Raw genomic sequence first — 14670 nt, forward strand, 5'->3', positions numbered from 1 at the left:
ACTGTGCTTCAGCTACAAAGCCTTACAACCTACGACATATTCGCGAATAAAGGCAGTGACCTATGAAGTATGGAATTTCTTTCTTTAATTCCAGTCAATGATCACAAATAAACAGTTATCACACTATCAATTCCGGTCTGTAACGACTATCTCCCATTGTGGCAGGAAAGCAACGAATCATGTAGAAACACATCTGATTAAAATAGAGGATGTCCTAATTTGAGTAAGACGAAGTGGCACTGTCATAAGGACAGCTAGACATCATCGAACAGGAATACTCTCGTGTTATATCATTATTTTGTGATTTGTTTTCCTGAGAGAAATGAAGACGGCGCTCTGATTGTGATTATCGACTGGAATTAAAGTAAGAATAAGAGCGAGGAGGAAATGTTTACCTTCCGGGCAACTACCTACAGCTAAGAGCCCACTCTCGTGTATGCTTATAGGATTGGCAAAATATGTCGGTATAGGCGTGGCAGTATACTAGGATTGGAAATTAGATGGGAGACAACGAGCTCTTTGGAGTCGAGTTTGCAGATAGTGTACGTGTCCATTATGGATAGACGTACACGTAACACTACATTTAAATCCGGGGCATCCGCTTCACAAGGCATCGACGCTACGCCTATGTCGTTGGTGCAAGAGAAACCATATCTGCTAACGAGCTAACAACCAGGCAACTGTGCAGTGCTCAGGCACTTCTGACACAGTGACTGGCAGTTGTGTGATAAGCGGGCGGTAAATGTAATCCGCCTGTTAACCAGCGGCACTGCCGGACTTACATGCTTATCTCAACAGAGCTGCGCCGTCACAAGGCCACTGACGAAGCACACGCTCTCTCTCTCTCTCTCTCTCTCTCTCTCTCTCTGCTCCTGGCAATGACGAGGGAATTCGGCGCAGTGTGCGTATCGTTTGCCCATCGGATTTCAAGTGACGGAACCAACAGCGATTTTTGCAGTGTAACCACGAAGCTCGGGACTCCAGTACGTTCGAAATGCAAACTGTTTCTGAAGGGTACCGTAAATGACATTATAAAACAAAGGAAACAGAAAATAGAAAAAAATGCGAAGTTTTCAAAAGCAACGGATACTTGGACTGCGTCTCTAATGACATGTCCTCGACGGGGTGTTGAACCCTGAGGTTCTTTCCTTAGCTGGAGTCCTATTTACGTAAGGCTCAGCGTGCAAATGAAAGTGAGGCTGTTTGTTTGTTGTGGTCTTCAGTCCGGGAACTAGTTTGATGCAGCTCTCCACGATAGTTTACACACGTAAGCCTCTTCATTACCGCATTACTACTTTTAGCCTACTTACCACAAACGTGCTTACTTTTGCAACTTTTAACCACCCACTTCTAAATTTACTATCTCTTGGCTGCTCAGATTGCGTCCGATCAACCGATTTCTTCTTTTAATCAGTTCGTGCCAAAAACTTCTCTTTTTCCACAATTCGATTCGGTGTCTCTTCATTAGTTATTCGATCTACCCATCTAATCTTCAGTATTCCTCTGTAGCACTGCATTTCAGAAGCTTCTATTCTCTTCTTGTCTGAACTGTTTATCGTCCACGTGTCAGTTCTGTGCACGGCTACACTCGAGAGAAATGCATTCAGGAAAGACTTCTTAAAACTTAACATTTATATTCAATGTTAACAAAGTTCTCTTTTTTCAGAAAGGTATTTCTTGCTATGGCCAGTCAGCATTTCATATCCTCTCTATTTCAGCCATTCCCAGTTATTCCCAGTTACGTACATAAGTTATGAAAATTAAGGTTTGGTGCTTAATCTAGGAAACCAAAAACATTCGAGTAATAGTTTAGCAATTTTTACAGTTACATAACCAGCACCTGAAAGACTGATCCAGGAGAAAGACCTTTAGCTAGGTGCACAAGGTAATGTTTACTTTCATATATTCGTATTTTTAATTACCAAAAACTTCGTTGCGTCCGGCTGGCCGGGTGACTTCCGTCAGTGAACCCGACTATCGAGATTCCAGGTTTCGGGTTTAATCAAGGAATATATAGAGTTCTTTTTCACTTATTTCAAGTGGAAATGAAAGTTAACCACAAGAAACATAAGAATCAAATGAAAGTAAACTTTCTAGAAGGCTTCCGGCTTACCTCTGTTCTTTTCCAAGAGTTGTTGATTACTCATATCTCCAACCCAACTTGTCATTTTTATTATTGGCACGTTCTTATAAGGCCCCTATCTTGTCTGTCTGTTTGCCTATTCGGTACAAATCTAGCAATTGATTTTAAAGGAACTTCTAGACGAGCTAGATACTTGAAACTTTGAACTTTTAACATATCTTAGAAGTGGATGACACTACAGCATTAACTCTCTTTCTTGTCTGGTGTGTGGTGGAGGTTACTTTGTGTATCACTGCCATTCCCCTTCTCTGTTCCAGTCGCGAACGGTTCGCAGGAAGAACGATTGCTGGTATGCTTCCGTGTGAGCTCCAATCTCTCTCATTTTTACCTTCATGGGCTTTGCGCGAGATATTCGTAGGAAGACCGTATAAAGTGGTAGTCAGGTGAAGAGAAACTGAAACGTACCTGAAATTTACCACATGTTTCCGTTGTAATCTCATCAAAATGTTTGAAATCGGTTGAAAAGTTTCACACACACGAGACTAAAAGGCAGAAAATTATTTAAATAAAAACCAGTTTTCATTAAATGACGTTTTTAAGTCATACCAAAAAGTATAAATTAATTTCTCCTAGGCACAGTCCTAAAAATACGTGATTGTGATTTTCTAACAGGTATGAAAATACTTAAAATATTTAAAAAATACTTAAGATATTTAAAATGAAAACTTGGAGCGCATGCAATACATAACTGATGCCTGACTTGCTTACCTCCTTAATATTATTTACTCCATGCACTCCCCGTTTTTCGATTGAAATCTTACAAGTATTTTCATAGCTATTAAAAATTCACAATCAGAAATTTGTAGGACTGTCTGTATCTGCATGAGACTGATAGAAATTATTTCAATAAGAATTTCAATAAGTAATGCAACACACTTGTTTTCTGAAAGCAGGTTGGTTTTATCCAGGATTCCAATACACCACCTTATTCCCCACTCTTTCGGCTACAAAATCCTATTTCTCGACGTCACCTCCGTTCTATGCGACGGCCTTACGCCGCTTTACTGGGAGGGCCTGTTGCGCGCGTGATACCATTGTACTGGTCGACATCGAAGCCGACATCTTGCTGAATCAATAACCTCCCCGTCATTCACGTACTGCTTCCCGCGGAGTGCATCCTTCATTGGGTTCAAAATGATTCAAATGGCTCTAAGCACTGAGGTCACCAGTCCCCTAGAACTTAGAACTACTTAAACCCAACTAACCTAAGGACATCACACACATCCATGCCCGAGATAGGATTCGAACTTGCGACCGTAGCAGTAGCGCGGTTCCGGACTGAAGCGCCTAGAATCGCTTGGTCACAACGGGCGGCTCCTTCATTGGGCCAAACAGATGAAAATCAGAAGGCGCGAGATCCGGGCTGTAGGGTGGATGAGAAAGAACAGTCCAAAGAAGTTTTGTGAGCTCCTCTCTTGTGATCAAACCTGTGTGAGGCCTTGCATTCTCATGGAGAAGGAGATTTTCTTTTGCATTTTTGTGGTGACGAACATGTTGAAATAGTTTCTTCGATTTCTTGAGAGTAGCACAATACACTTCTAAGTTGATCACTGCACCGTAAGGGAGGACATCAAACAGAACAATCCATTCAGAGTGCCCGAAGACCATCGCCATGACTTACCGGGTGCGGCTTTGAACGTTTTTCTTCGAAGGAGAGGTGCTGTGGAGCCACTCCATGGATTTCTGTTTTGTTTCTGGTTCTAAGTGATGTACCCATGTTTCATCGCCGGTGACAATGTTCTACAAAAAATTTTCACGATCAACCTCGTAACGTACAAGCAATTCCGCACAGAAGTGCTTCGTAATTCTTTACGTTCTTTTGTTAGGAGGCGAGGAACCCTGCAGGCACACGCCTCTGAGTACCCCAACTGGTGTACGAGTGTGTCGCCATACCAACAAAGACGTCTAGTGGAGTAGCGAGGTGTTTTACTGTGATCCGCCAATCATCTCGAATGAGAGGGTCAGCACGTTCCAACATTACAGGAGTGGCAGCTGTATGCGGCCGGCCAGCACTTGGGACTCGGACAGTTTTGCGCGACCTTGTTGCGATGATGACAGATACCTCACCCTTCAACTCACCGTGCTTTTGTTCACTGCCAGGTCTCCGTAGACATCCTGCAAGCGCCTATCAATATCCACGATGCTCTGGTTTTTCGCTAAAAGAAATTCAATGGCAGCTCTCTGCTTGGAACGTACCTCCGTTACAGATGCCATTTTGAAGGCTATGTATAGCACCGCCATCTATCGGAACTTTATTAAACTATACGGGCTAAAGCGGGAATATTCAACGAAGTCCCATAAGAAACATTGCATTTTTTTCAACAGTAATTGGCCTGGGGAAAAATGTGTTGTATCACTTATTGAACGCACCACGTATTCTTTAGTCCGATTTAATAATGCAGTATATCAATAACTGATTTTTATTCAAACAATTATTTAGTATAGTCAAACGTGTACTAAAATACAAGAAAACTAATGCGATATTGAGCTTTTGCGACCAGTTATCTTGTGAATGTCACGCAAATAGTCGTCTGATACAACAATATTTTTATGTGGGTTACTGAAACTGCTAGAGACGATGTACATTACATGTTAGCACTTTATATCAGCGAAAATCACGTTTCTGGCTAACAAGCTGTACGATAATGTCAGCCGTCTGCAGACGACATACAGCTACAAGAGCAACAGTACGTACTAATATGGTACATACATCCAAGCGCCACAAAAGCTGGTGTAGGCATGCGTATTCAAATACAGAGATATCGAAACACCCAGATTTGACCCTGCGGTCGCAACGCTTACATAAGACAACAAGTGTCTAGCGCAGTTGTTAGATCGGTTACTGCCGTTATAATTTCAGGTTATCAAGATTTAACTGAGTTTCAACGTGGTGTTATACTCGGCGCACGAGCGATGGGACACAGCATCTCCGAGGCAGCCGCGCGGCATTAGCCGCGCGGTCTACGGGGCTGCAGTCATGGACTGTGCGGCTGGTCCCGGCGGAGGTTCGAGTCCTCCCTCGGGCATGGGTGTGTGTGTTTGTCCTTATGGTAATTTAGATTAAGTAATGTGTAAGCTTAGGGACTGATGACCTTAGCAGTTAAGCCCCACAAGATTTCACACACATTTGAACATTCTCCGAGGTAGCGATGAAATGTTGATTTTCCCGTGCGACCATTTCAGTGTACCGTGAATATCAGGAAACCGGTAAAACATCGACTATCCGACATCGATGCGGCCGGAAAAAGATCCTGCAAAAATGGGACCAACGACGACTGAAGAGAATCGTTCAACGTGACAGAAGCGCACCGCTTCGGCAAATTGCTGCAGTTTTCAGTGCTGAGCTATCAACAAATGTCAGCGTGCGAAGCACTCAGCGAAACATCATCGATATGGTCTTTCGGGGCCAAAAGCTCACTCGTGTACCCTTGATGACTCCACGACACAAAGCTTTACAGCTCACCTGGGCCCATCAGCACCGACATTGCACTGTTGATGACTGGAAACATGTTGCCTGGTCGGGCGAGTCCCGTTTCAAACTGTTTCGAGAGGATGGACGTGTACGGGTATGGAGACAACCTCATGAATTCGTGGACCCTGCATGTCAGCTGGTGGAGGCTCTGTAATGGTGTAGGGCGCCGGCCGAGGTGGCCGAGCGGTTCTAGGCGCTACAGTCTGGAACCGCGCGACCGCTATATTAAAGAAATGTGCGTATTACAATGCACTATTCTGCTTTCCGTTGCTTTACTAACATTCTCATCAAATATTAAATCCTTTGGTACAATTTTTCATAGTTCGGGCAGAAAATGGGTAATGCAAAGGGGCCACGGCAGCAGACTAGAAGTCCGCCTTTACAGCTTTCGAGTCTCGTCATATACTTTTTTTTATCTCCCAACAAATACTTAGCCGGCTGCGGTGGTTCAAATGGTTCAAATGGTTCAAATGGCCCTGAGCACTATGGGACTCAACTGCTGAGGTCATTAGTCCCCTAGAACTTAGAACTAGTTAAACCTAACTAACCTAAGGACATCACAAACATCCATGCCCGAGGCAGGATTCGAACCTGCGACCGTAGCGGTCTTGCGGTTCCAGACTGCAGCGCCTTTAACCGCACGGCCACTTCGGCCGGCTTCCGGCTGCGGTGGCCGAGCGGTTCTGGGCGCTTCAGTCCGGAACCGCGCGACTGCTACGGTGGCAGGTTCGAATCCTGCCTCGGGCATGGATGTGTGTGATGTCCTTAGGTTAGTTAGGTTTAAGTAGTTCTAAGTTCTAGGGGAGTGATGACCTCAGAAGTTAAGTCACGTAGTGCTCAGAGCCATTTGAATCATTTTTTGGTGTAGGGCGTGTGCAGTTGGAGTGATATGGGACCCCTGATACGTCTAGATACGAATCTGACAGGTGACAGACATACATAAGCATCCTGTCTGATCACCTGTCAATTGTGCATTATGTCGGATTTGGACAATTCCAGCAGGACAATGCGACACCCCACACGTCCAGAATTGCTACAGAGTGGCTCCAGGAATCCTGTTCTGAGTTTAAACACTTCCGCTGGCCATCGAACTCCTCAGAGATGAACATTATTGAGCATATCTGGGATGCTTTTCAACGTGCTGTTCAGAAGAGATCTCCACCCCCTCGTAGTCTTACGGATTTATGGACAGCTGGCTTTTCAGTATATTTTGTTAAATATGAACTGCGAATATAATAATGAACATCCAGAAACCGTACATATTGTCATAAAAATTACTGTCTCGAATTCGATTGAAAATAAAATGAACGCACTGACATTGATAAATCTTCGCCGAAACATGCATGGGTGGAGAAGAAGAAAATCGTATCTGCTCATGGCGGTAACTAACAAGTATTTATTTGAAACCAAACACGAACAAAAAGTTCTAAACTCAAAATGAATGACAGAAGCTTCCTGCGCAGCCAGAGATGACTACCACAGTTTCTGTGACGGGCGTTCCGCGATACCTGTTTTTGCGCAGCCGAGCGCGAGTGACGAAGTGTTTTTTTTTTTTTCGCTCTGGCAGCTGAGCCGGCTTGTAGTCACGTGCCCGATAAACCGCTGGCTGACGGAGCATGCAGCGCGGCAAATATAAGCTTCCGCGGCGCGGCTCGCTAGTCAGTCCTCAGTCAGCCGCTACTTGGTACAGAGACCCACAGGCAGCAGCATGAAGCTCGAGAGCATTGTACCCAACTTCACGGCGCCATCCACGCAGGGTCCACTGGACTTCTACAAGTGGAAAGGCAACTCGTAAGTCTGATACTATTACTGACCACATTTTTCGTTTTTGATCAATCTTGCCAATAGTTTGATGCAGTTTGACATGCATCTCTTGTCCCAGTCTCTTCGCCTGAGAGAGACAGTTACACCGAACATCCTCACTTATTTGTTGTAAATGTTCCAACCTCTATCTTCCCCTGCTGTTTTTGTCCTACATGGCTCCTTCTACTTTCATAGAAGTTATTTCCTGATGTCGTAACACATGTCCTACCATCCTGTCCCTTCTGATTCTCAGACAACGGATGATATAGACGGCGCATGACATCATCATATTGAAACCAACGATTCGATCAGCTGACTAGCGGCAGCATCCGTTTGCAGACGACTTCCGGAATACTGATCCATTTATCTTTGAAGTGTAGTATTTTCAGTAAAGATTTCTTTATTAAATTGGTGAAATCTAGTGCGGAATTTGGTTGCATCGAGAGATATGACGTGAAAGTAACTAATATATCGTTCCACAGGTAGAGCTGTTTCGAAAATACAAGAAAAAGTTGCGAACTCATTTCTCGAGATTAAGTAAGTGAATTTACCGGCTGAAGATAAGAAATGATATCGTTACCAAGAGGATGTGAATGGCCTTCTATTTGAGATTTTTCAATTGTGACTGAATATGAACTGAATGATAATGGTCATTACATAACTCTCTCATAAAAATGCATTGGTTCTCAGGAGTAAATGTTGATGAACTGCGCAAGCTTTGAGACAGCAAAACGTTAATACATAATTCACTGCGGATGTTTTCTCTACAACCAACGTTTTCTAATATTCTATTATGCTGACATTAATGTTGCTTCGGTACCTTCACTGGAATGAGCAGAGGTCACAAAACATAAACGCTTATTTAGTGTAAAAAGCAGACATTATCGATAGAAATGTACCTCATGTTTTATAAACGCATGATTAAACATTTCACAATTAGTGCTGAGGAAGTACCAGAAAATTAAGTGTTTCCCGCCAAACTGATATTTCGTTTTCTGCTTCTGTGGAAGCGGCGAACTAAAAGCCTCGCAGTGGAAGGAAAACAAGAATTCAGTCAAGAAAAGTAACTTTGTCCTCTGTAAGAAGAAAGAACTGTCAGTATAATGATCCAAACTGTTCGCTACTCCTTCAACTGGCGAAATGTAACAAAGGTAACCGTCGCATTAGTGTTGGGAATTTCGCAGAAATTGGCTTAACTGTACCGCTACGTATGTAATACTATTGAAAGATGTCGTTCAATTCTTAAAATCAATGCTTGATTTCACTTACAAATGACAAAAACTGTAAATGTCAGTTCTACTTCGCTTAGTGCGTAGTGACAGAAATTCGGCTTTTTGTCTTTTGTCATAGTTAATATGCTGTCAGAAACGCTTGTCTCAATTTAAAGCGTGTGTTTTATACTAGCAGACCGCTTTTCCTATGCTGCTGTGCTTCTTGCTTACTCATTAGGCGTTACTTTGCTTTGGACGTGGCGGAATTCCTTTACTTCATCTACTACGTGGTCCCCAAGGTTACTTCTGTCGCTAATCGCGTTTCTACTAACGCTTAATGCTATAGTCTTTTATTCTTTTCACTACCAGCCTTCTGCGCTCAATAGACTGATCTTTACGATCAACAGACACTGTAATTCTACCTCAACCTTTATTTGATTTCATTCATTGGCTCTCCGATATAATGGCTGTACAGTAGAGAAGAAAGGTTACGACCTTTTTAGCCGAGCAATTCTCTCTTGTTTTTCCTTTCTCATCGTTCCATCTTGGTTCCTGCACATGTTGTACGTGACTTCCTAAAGTATATGACTATTTTTCTAAGGATTCTAAACACATTATCCAGCTTTAATTTGATTCAGTATCTAAATTATAAAGCCAAAAGTAGAGGATTTCAGCTACTTCTTTTTGTAATAATATTAATATTAGCTCCTTCACACTTGACGGTTGACCCCCTGCCGTAAAAAAAAAAAAAAGAGGCTGTATGCATTAGAGCGCATTTTCTTTCTTTCACGTCACACTTTTTATCAACTAACCCTAAAAAGAGTTTAATTAAGTCTGTTGTTCCCTTTTTCCTTATCTGATATTTTAAAAAAGAATTATTAGCGGAATTAAGTAATATTCGTTTACATTAGAGACACGCAAGTCGCCGAAGTGACGTCAACTCGAAAGACTTGCACCAGGCGAACGGTCTACCCAACGGGAGGCCCTAGCCACACGGCATTTCCATTTCCATTGATGCTGCGCCCACATTGCTGTGAGCCTTAATTTGATTAAGTCAATCACACAAATTCGGGGTGCTTTTAGCTTTTTTGGGGTAAATTGAGGAGCAGCTTGACTGAGAAGTAGCAGTACCGGTCACGAAAACTGACATCGGAGGGGAGAGCAGTGTGGTGACCACATGACCCTCCTTACCCGCATCCAGTGACGCCTATCGTCTGAGGACGACACAGCGGTCGGTCGGTACAGTTGCGTCTTCCGGAGCTTGTTCGAATGGGATGGAGTTAGTCAGAGAAATTAACACCAGCAATACAGAAGGAGGGAAACTGGCGTTATGCTGCAAAGTACGGCGCGACCGCTACGGTCGCAGGTTCGAATCCTGCCTCGGGCATGGATGTGTGTGATGTCCTTAAGTTAGTTAGGTTTAAGTAGTTTTAAGTTCTAGGGGACTGATGACGTCAGAAGTTAGGTCCCATAGTGCTCATAGCCATTTGAACCATTTGGTGCAAAGTGTTAATTAGATGCCGGCCGGAGTGGTCGAGCGGTTCTAGGCGCTTCAGTCTGGAACCGCGCGACCGCTACGGTCGCAGGTTCGAATCTTGCCTCGGGCATGGATGTGTGTGATGTCCTTAGGTTAGTTAGGTTTAAGTAGTTCTAAGTTCTAGGGGACTGATGACCTCAGAAGTTAGGTCCCATACTGCTCAGAGCCATTTCTTGTTAATTAGATATTATATCCCAATGGGAGAAAAGGATTTTTTCTCCTACTTACAACTTCTAATTGACACACAGCACAAATAACCCACTGATAAATGCGTGATGTTGTTCACAGCAAACATGATATGAAAATTATCACTTTTGCAGTTCTCTGACCAGAGGCTAAAAAAAAAAAAAGAAAATTAACAAAAGGTTAACAGCAACCCCATGAAATTGTATAACAGCTTCCTTGAAAACAAAAAGATCACATGAAACGTTATCTGGGCTAGGTGGTGCAGTGATAAAACACTGAAATCCGGAGTATTGGGTACCAAGCAACGTCAGGTCAACCTCAAACAGATTTCACAGTCCCTCTCTAATCCCACCACAAGTACGTTGCTATAACCACATTTTTCACCCAGTTGAATTTCTCTATCTAATGAGCTGTAGTTGGACAAACTGTTATACATCACCTGTTCCTTTCCTTAATTGAGTAGCTGTTGCAACACACAGTATGTATGAGGGACAGTCAAAGGAAAACTGAACACCCGTCAGAACGGGACAATGGGATGGTTCCATTCAAAAGTAGTCACCATACACGTCATGACATTTATCCCCATGGGAGACAAGAACGCAGTCGGCCGCTGGCGGATCCACAACTGCACCCACTCTTGCATTTCCTCATCTGACTGAAACCATCGTCCACGCATATATTTCTTTAGGTCACCAAAGATGGGAAAATCACGCAGTGAAAAATTCGGGCTGTACGCAGGATGTTGCAGTGTTTTCCAACCAAATCGCTGGAGCGTAGCCTTCATCTGATGGACAGTGTGGGATAAATATTTTAACACATGTGGTGGTTACTTTGGAATGGAAGCATTCCATTATCTCGTTGTGGCGGGTGTTCGGTATTCATTTGACTGACGTTTATAAACAGATGTGCTCTTAGGTTCCTTTCTTAATTGATTAATACCGTTTTCTTTTAGGTGTTCATTTAACTGCTGTTTCCATGTTTATTCACAATATTTTGACAGCGCAACCAATCGTCCTCTCCATGTGCTGTCAGCTTTGTTGTTATGTGTATGCACGGCCTGGACTGACTGGAGTCTAATAAGCGAGTATACACAACCACAAAGCTTGTACCCTCCTCACTATGTTTGTTTCTGCCTGAAATTTACCCCAACTTTACCTACCACTCTATAAAAGTCTACGTATTACCAAAGTTAAGTATCCACAAACTGTTATTCGACTTAAACAGAACCTAATATGAACTGAACTGTAACTAAACTGAATCCAACTGAAGTAAAAGAATTATCTGGCCCTGATCAAAATTTCCACTTACCTCGCGTCTTGAAAATATTGTTCCTGATTTCTCGAAAGGACAACAGCAAACAGCAAGCAGGCAGCGGCTGAGCTAGATTTCTATTTCCAAATACATATTCAAACTGTTGCAAGTGGTAATGCGTAATGATAAACAGTGGGATGGACAGAATATCTGTTCCTATGAAATGACATTCCAAGACAACGATTTTAGAATGAATTATATATATTCAAAATGACAGAGTAAAACTTCATGTGATGTTTACACGTAATGGTCTGAGCAACAGAATGCTTAACAAAGTGAACAATGATTCGGAAAAGGTACGAAGTTAACAGAGAATTTCTATAAAAATGAAACAACTTAATCAATTAATATGTTAATCCATGATTTAGGGAAGTGGGGTGGTCATTCTCTCAGCTGCGAGCAACTTAACTATCTGAGAGTAATCATTCCTAGCTGCGCAATGGTGTAGTCTTACCTCAAACTTCTTCTCTTAAAAATAATGACTTTATTCAGAATATATATTCTTTTCACCTTTCAATGTGTACATCATATTCATACTTACTGTCCTTTCTTCATCTGACAGATACAATCACAAGTACAAACAGCACTACTAAATACGTCCATCACCTACCGCACTTCAACTAAGAATGTGTCAGACAGTGGAGCAGCAAAGACTGTGCCACGACAAGAACAAAGATGGTTTAACGGTAACATAACTTGCTCTCTCTCTGACGTGCATATCGATGACATACAAAAATCAAAATGACATGATCACCTTTCAAGCTGCAGAGCCTGAAGAAGACGAGTGGGTCAGTCTTTGAAATATTGTACACAAAAATGGAACCTACAACCCTGCCGAACACCTGAAAGCACACTATAAATGTGAAAAGATAATCCTCTAAAATTTAGATGATTTAAAGAAATGAGGCGCTCATCTATAATCAATATCTTTGTTTCTCAGGTGGTGTGTTTTGTTTTCGCACCCGGCTGACTTCACGCCAGTGTGTACCACAGAGCTGGGACGCATCGCCGTCCACAACCCAGAGTTCCAGAAGCGAGGAGTCAAGCTGCTGGCGCTCTCCTGCGACAAGCTCAAGGACCACGTCGACTGGGTCAATGTGAGTTTTCCACACTAATGACTATTTTTGAGTGTATCGTAAGATAAATAAGCTCCATAATACTTACATTTTACACCAGAGCTCAAGAATATCACCCCTGTGTTGTCCACAGGACATCAAGTCGTACTGCAAGGACATTCCGGGGGACTTCCCGTACCCCATCGTCTCCGACGAGACGCGCGAGCTGGCCGTCAAGCTGGACATGATCGACGAGCGCGACAAGGACAACGTGGAGAAGGCGATGACGGTGAGGGCCATGTACGTCATCGGACCGGACAACCGACTTCGCCTGTCCATGGTGTACCCCGCGTCCTGCGGCCGGAACGTCGAGTGAGTACCGCTGCCACACCCTCCACACACACACACACACACACACACACACACACACACACACACACACACATGCACACTGCACTCTGTGCATGGTTGATGAGACGCGTGTCTGCTGGTGTTGCAGTGAGCTGCTGCGCGTGATCGACTCCCTGCAGCTGACGGACCGGCTGAAGGTGGTGGCCACTCCCGCCAACTGGACGCCCGGCACCAAGGTGATGATCCTGCCGCACGTGCCCGACCAAGACCTGCCCAAACTCTTCCCTGGCGGCGTCGAGCGCGTCTCCATGCCCTCCGGCAACAACTACGTGCGCACCACCACCGACTACTGAGACAACCCAGTTGTACAAGTCGTAATACTCGTATTACTGTTGTTTGTGTACCAAATGTATTTGTTTTAAAAATACATCTTTAATAAAAGTACTACAAATAGTTTTTCTTTTAATTGTGTTTTTCTTTATTTTTGTGTTGGTTACCCTTGATTAATACTTATAAACTCACAAGGGAGGCATTATACCCAGTGGTCACCGATTATGCTCATTGTTAGTGCAACTGTTGGGGACACACACATCTAATAAATACTGCTCTAGTACAATTCGCCTCTCAACCATTTTCGATAGATCGTTGCTGAAAGTGTCATAAGCCTACAGGGTAGTATCTGTGAGCGCCAGGCGTCAACAATCGCCATTAACCCTTTCCTGCCCCAAGTGACTAAAAAATCATGTCACCTTCTAGGGTCATAAGACAGTACAGAGTTGAATTCATGCCATCCTGGCATCCTGTCTAGATGTCTGTGTACCACTTCTATAACACAGCGAACTCTTTGGATGTGGTAGCTCAGTCTCACTGCCCTCATGGGACAGAAAACATTGACAGACAGTTGCGTCGTTGTGTTATTCGTTTCGTCATAAGTATGGGCTCTGCTGACGTGAAAGGACATTGCTGTGAGGGTCTTGACGTTTATGATCTTGTCTCCAATTGTTTTAGTTAATAAAATGTAATATTACTAATGAATTAAGTAAACAACCTGATCTGATATCCTGATGGGACTCAAAAGTCCCACTTTTGTTTTGTACATAAATTAAAACAGATATATTAAAGAAATGTTCATATTGCAATGCACTATTCTGCTTTCTGTTGCTTTTATAACAAGCTCATCAAATATTAAATCATTTGGTACAGTTTTTCGTAGTTCGGACAGAAAATGGGTAAGAGATGGGACCACAGCAGCAGACTAGAAGTCCGCGTTTACAGCTTTCGAGTCTCGTCTTATACTTTTTTTTATCTCCCAACAAATACTTGTACCAATACAACAAATCATGTTTCTTTGGAAAGGAACAGTAATGATAGTCACAGTGGTAATTTCATGGCGTAGTATAATTGAGGCATAATAAGTAATTTTGAAGGGTTGATAAATTTATAGTTATCGCAGTGGCCATTGCAAATATAGTTCTTCATCACTGGTAGGTCAAGAGGATTTGAGGTGGATTCTATCATAAAAGCACGGAAAACATAGCGCAGCTTGCTGCATTCTGCCATGTACGTTTGATTTTTAATGGTGATAGCAGAAGTAGTTCTCA

At 43.0% G+C, this 14670-nt stretch overlaps 1 protein-coding gene across 1 annotated transcript; it reads left to right on the forward strand.

Annotated features, from left to right (window-relative positions):
- The first annotated feature begins 7269 nt into the window (after positions 1 to 7269).
- Positions 7270 to 13533, forward strand: LOC126483976 (peroxiredoxin-6-like). The gene is made up of 4 exons (XM_050107276.1): positions 7270 to 7406; positions 12604 to 12760; positions 12873 to 13090; positions 13218 to 13533. Exons 1-4 carry the CDS (start codon positions 7324 to 7326, stop codon positions 13420 to 13422), a joined length of 663 nt encoding a protein of 220 aa, XP_049963233.1. The 5' UTR covers positions 7270 to 7323; the 3' UTR covers positions 13423 to 13533.
- The last annotated feature ends 1137 nt before the right edge of the window (positions 13534 to 14670 follow it).

This window comes from Schistocerca serialis, chromosome 6 (assembly GCF_023864345.2).
Source record: "Schistocerca serialis cubense isolate TAMUIC-IGC-003099 chromosome 6, iqSchSeri2.2, whole genome shotgun sequence".
NCBI lineage: Eukaryota > Metazoa > Arthropoda > Insecta > Orthoptera > Acrididae > Schistocerca > Schistocerca serialis.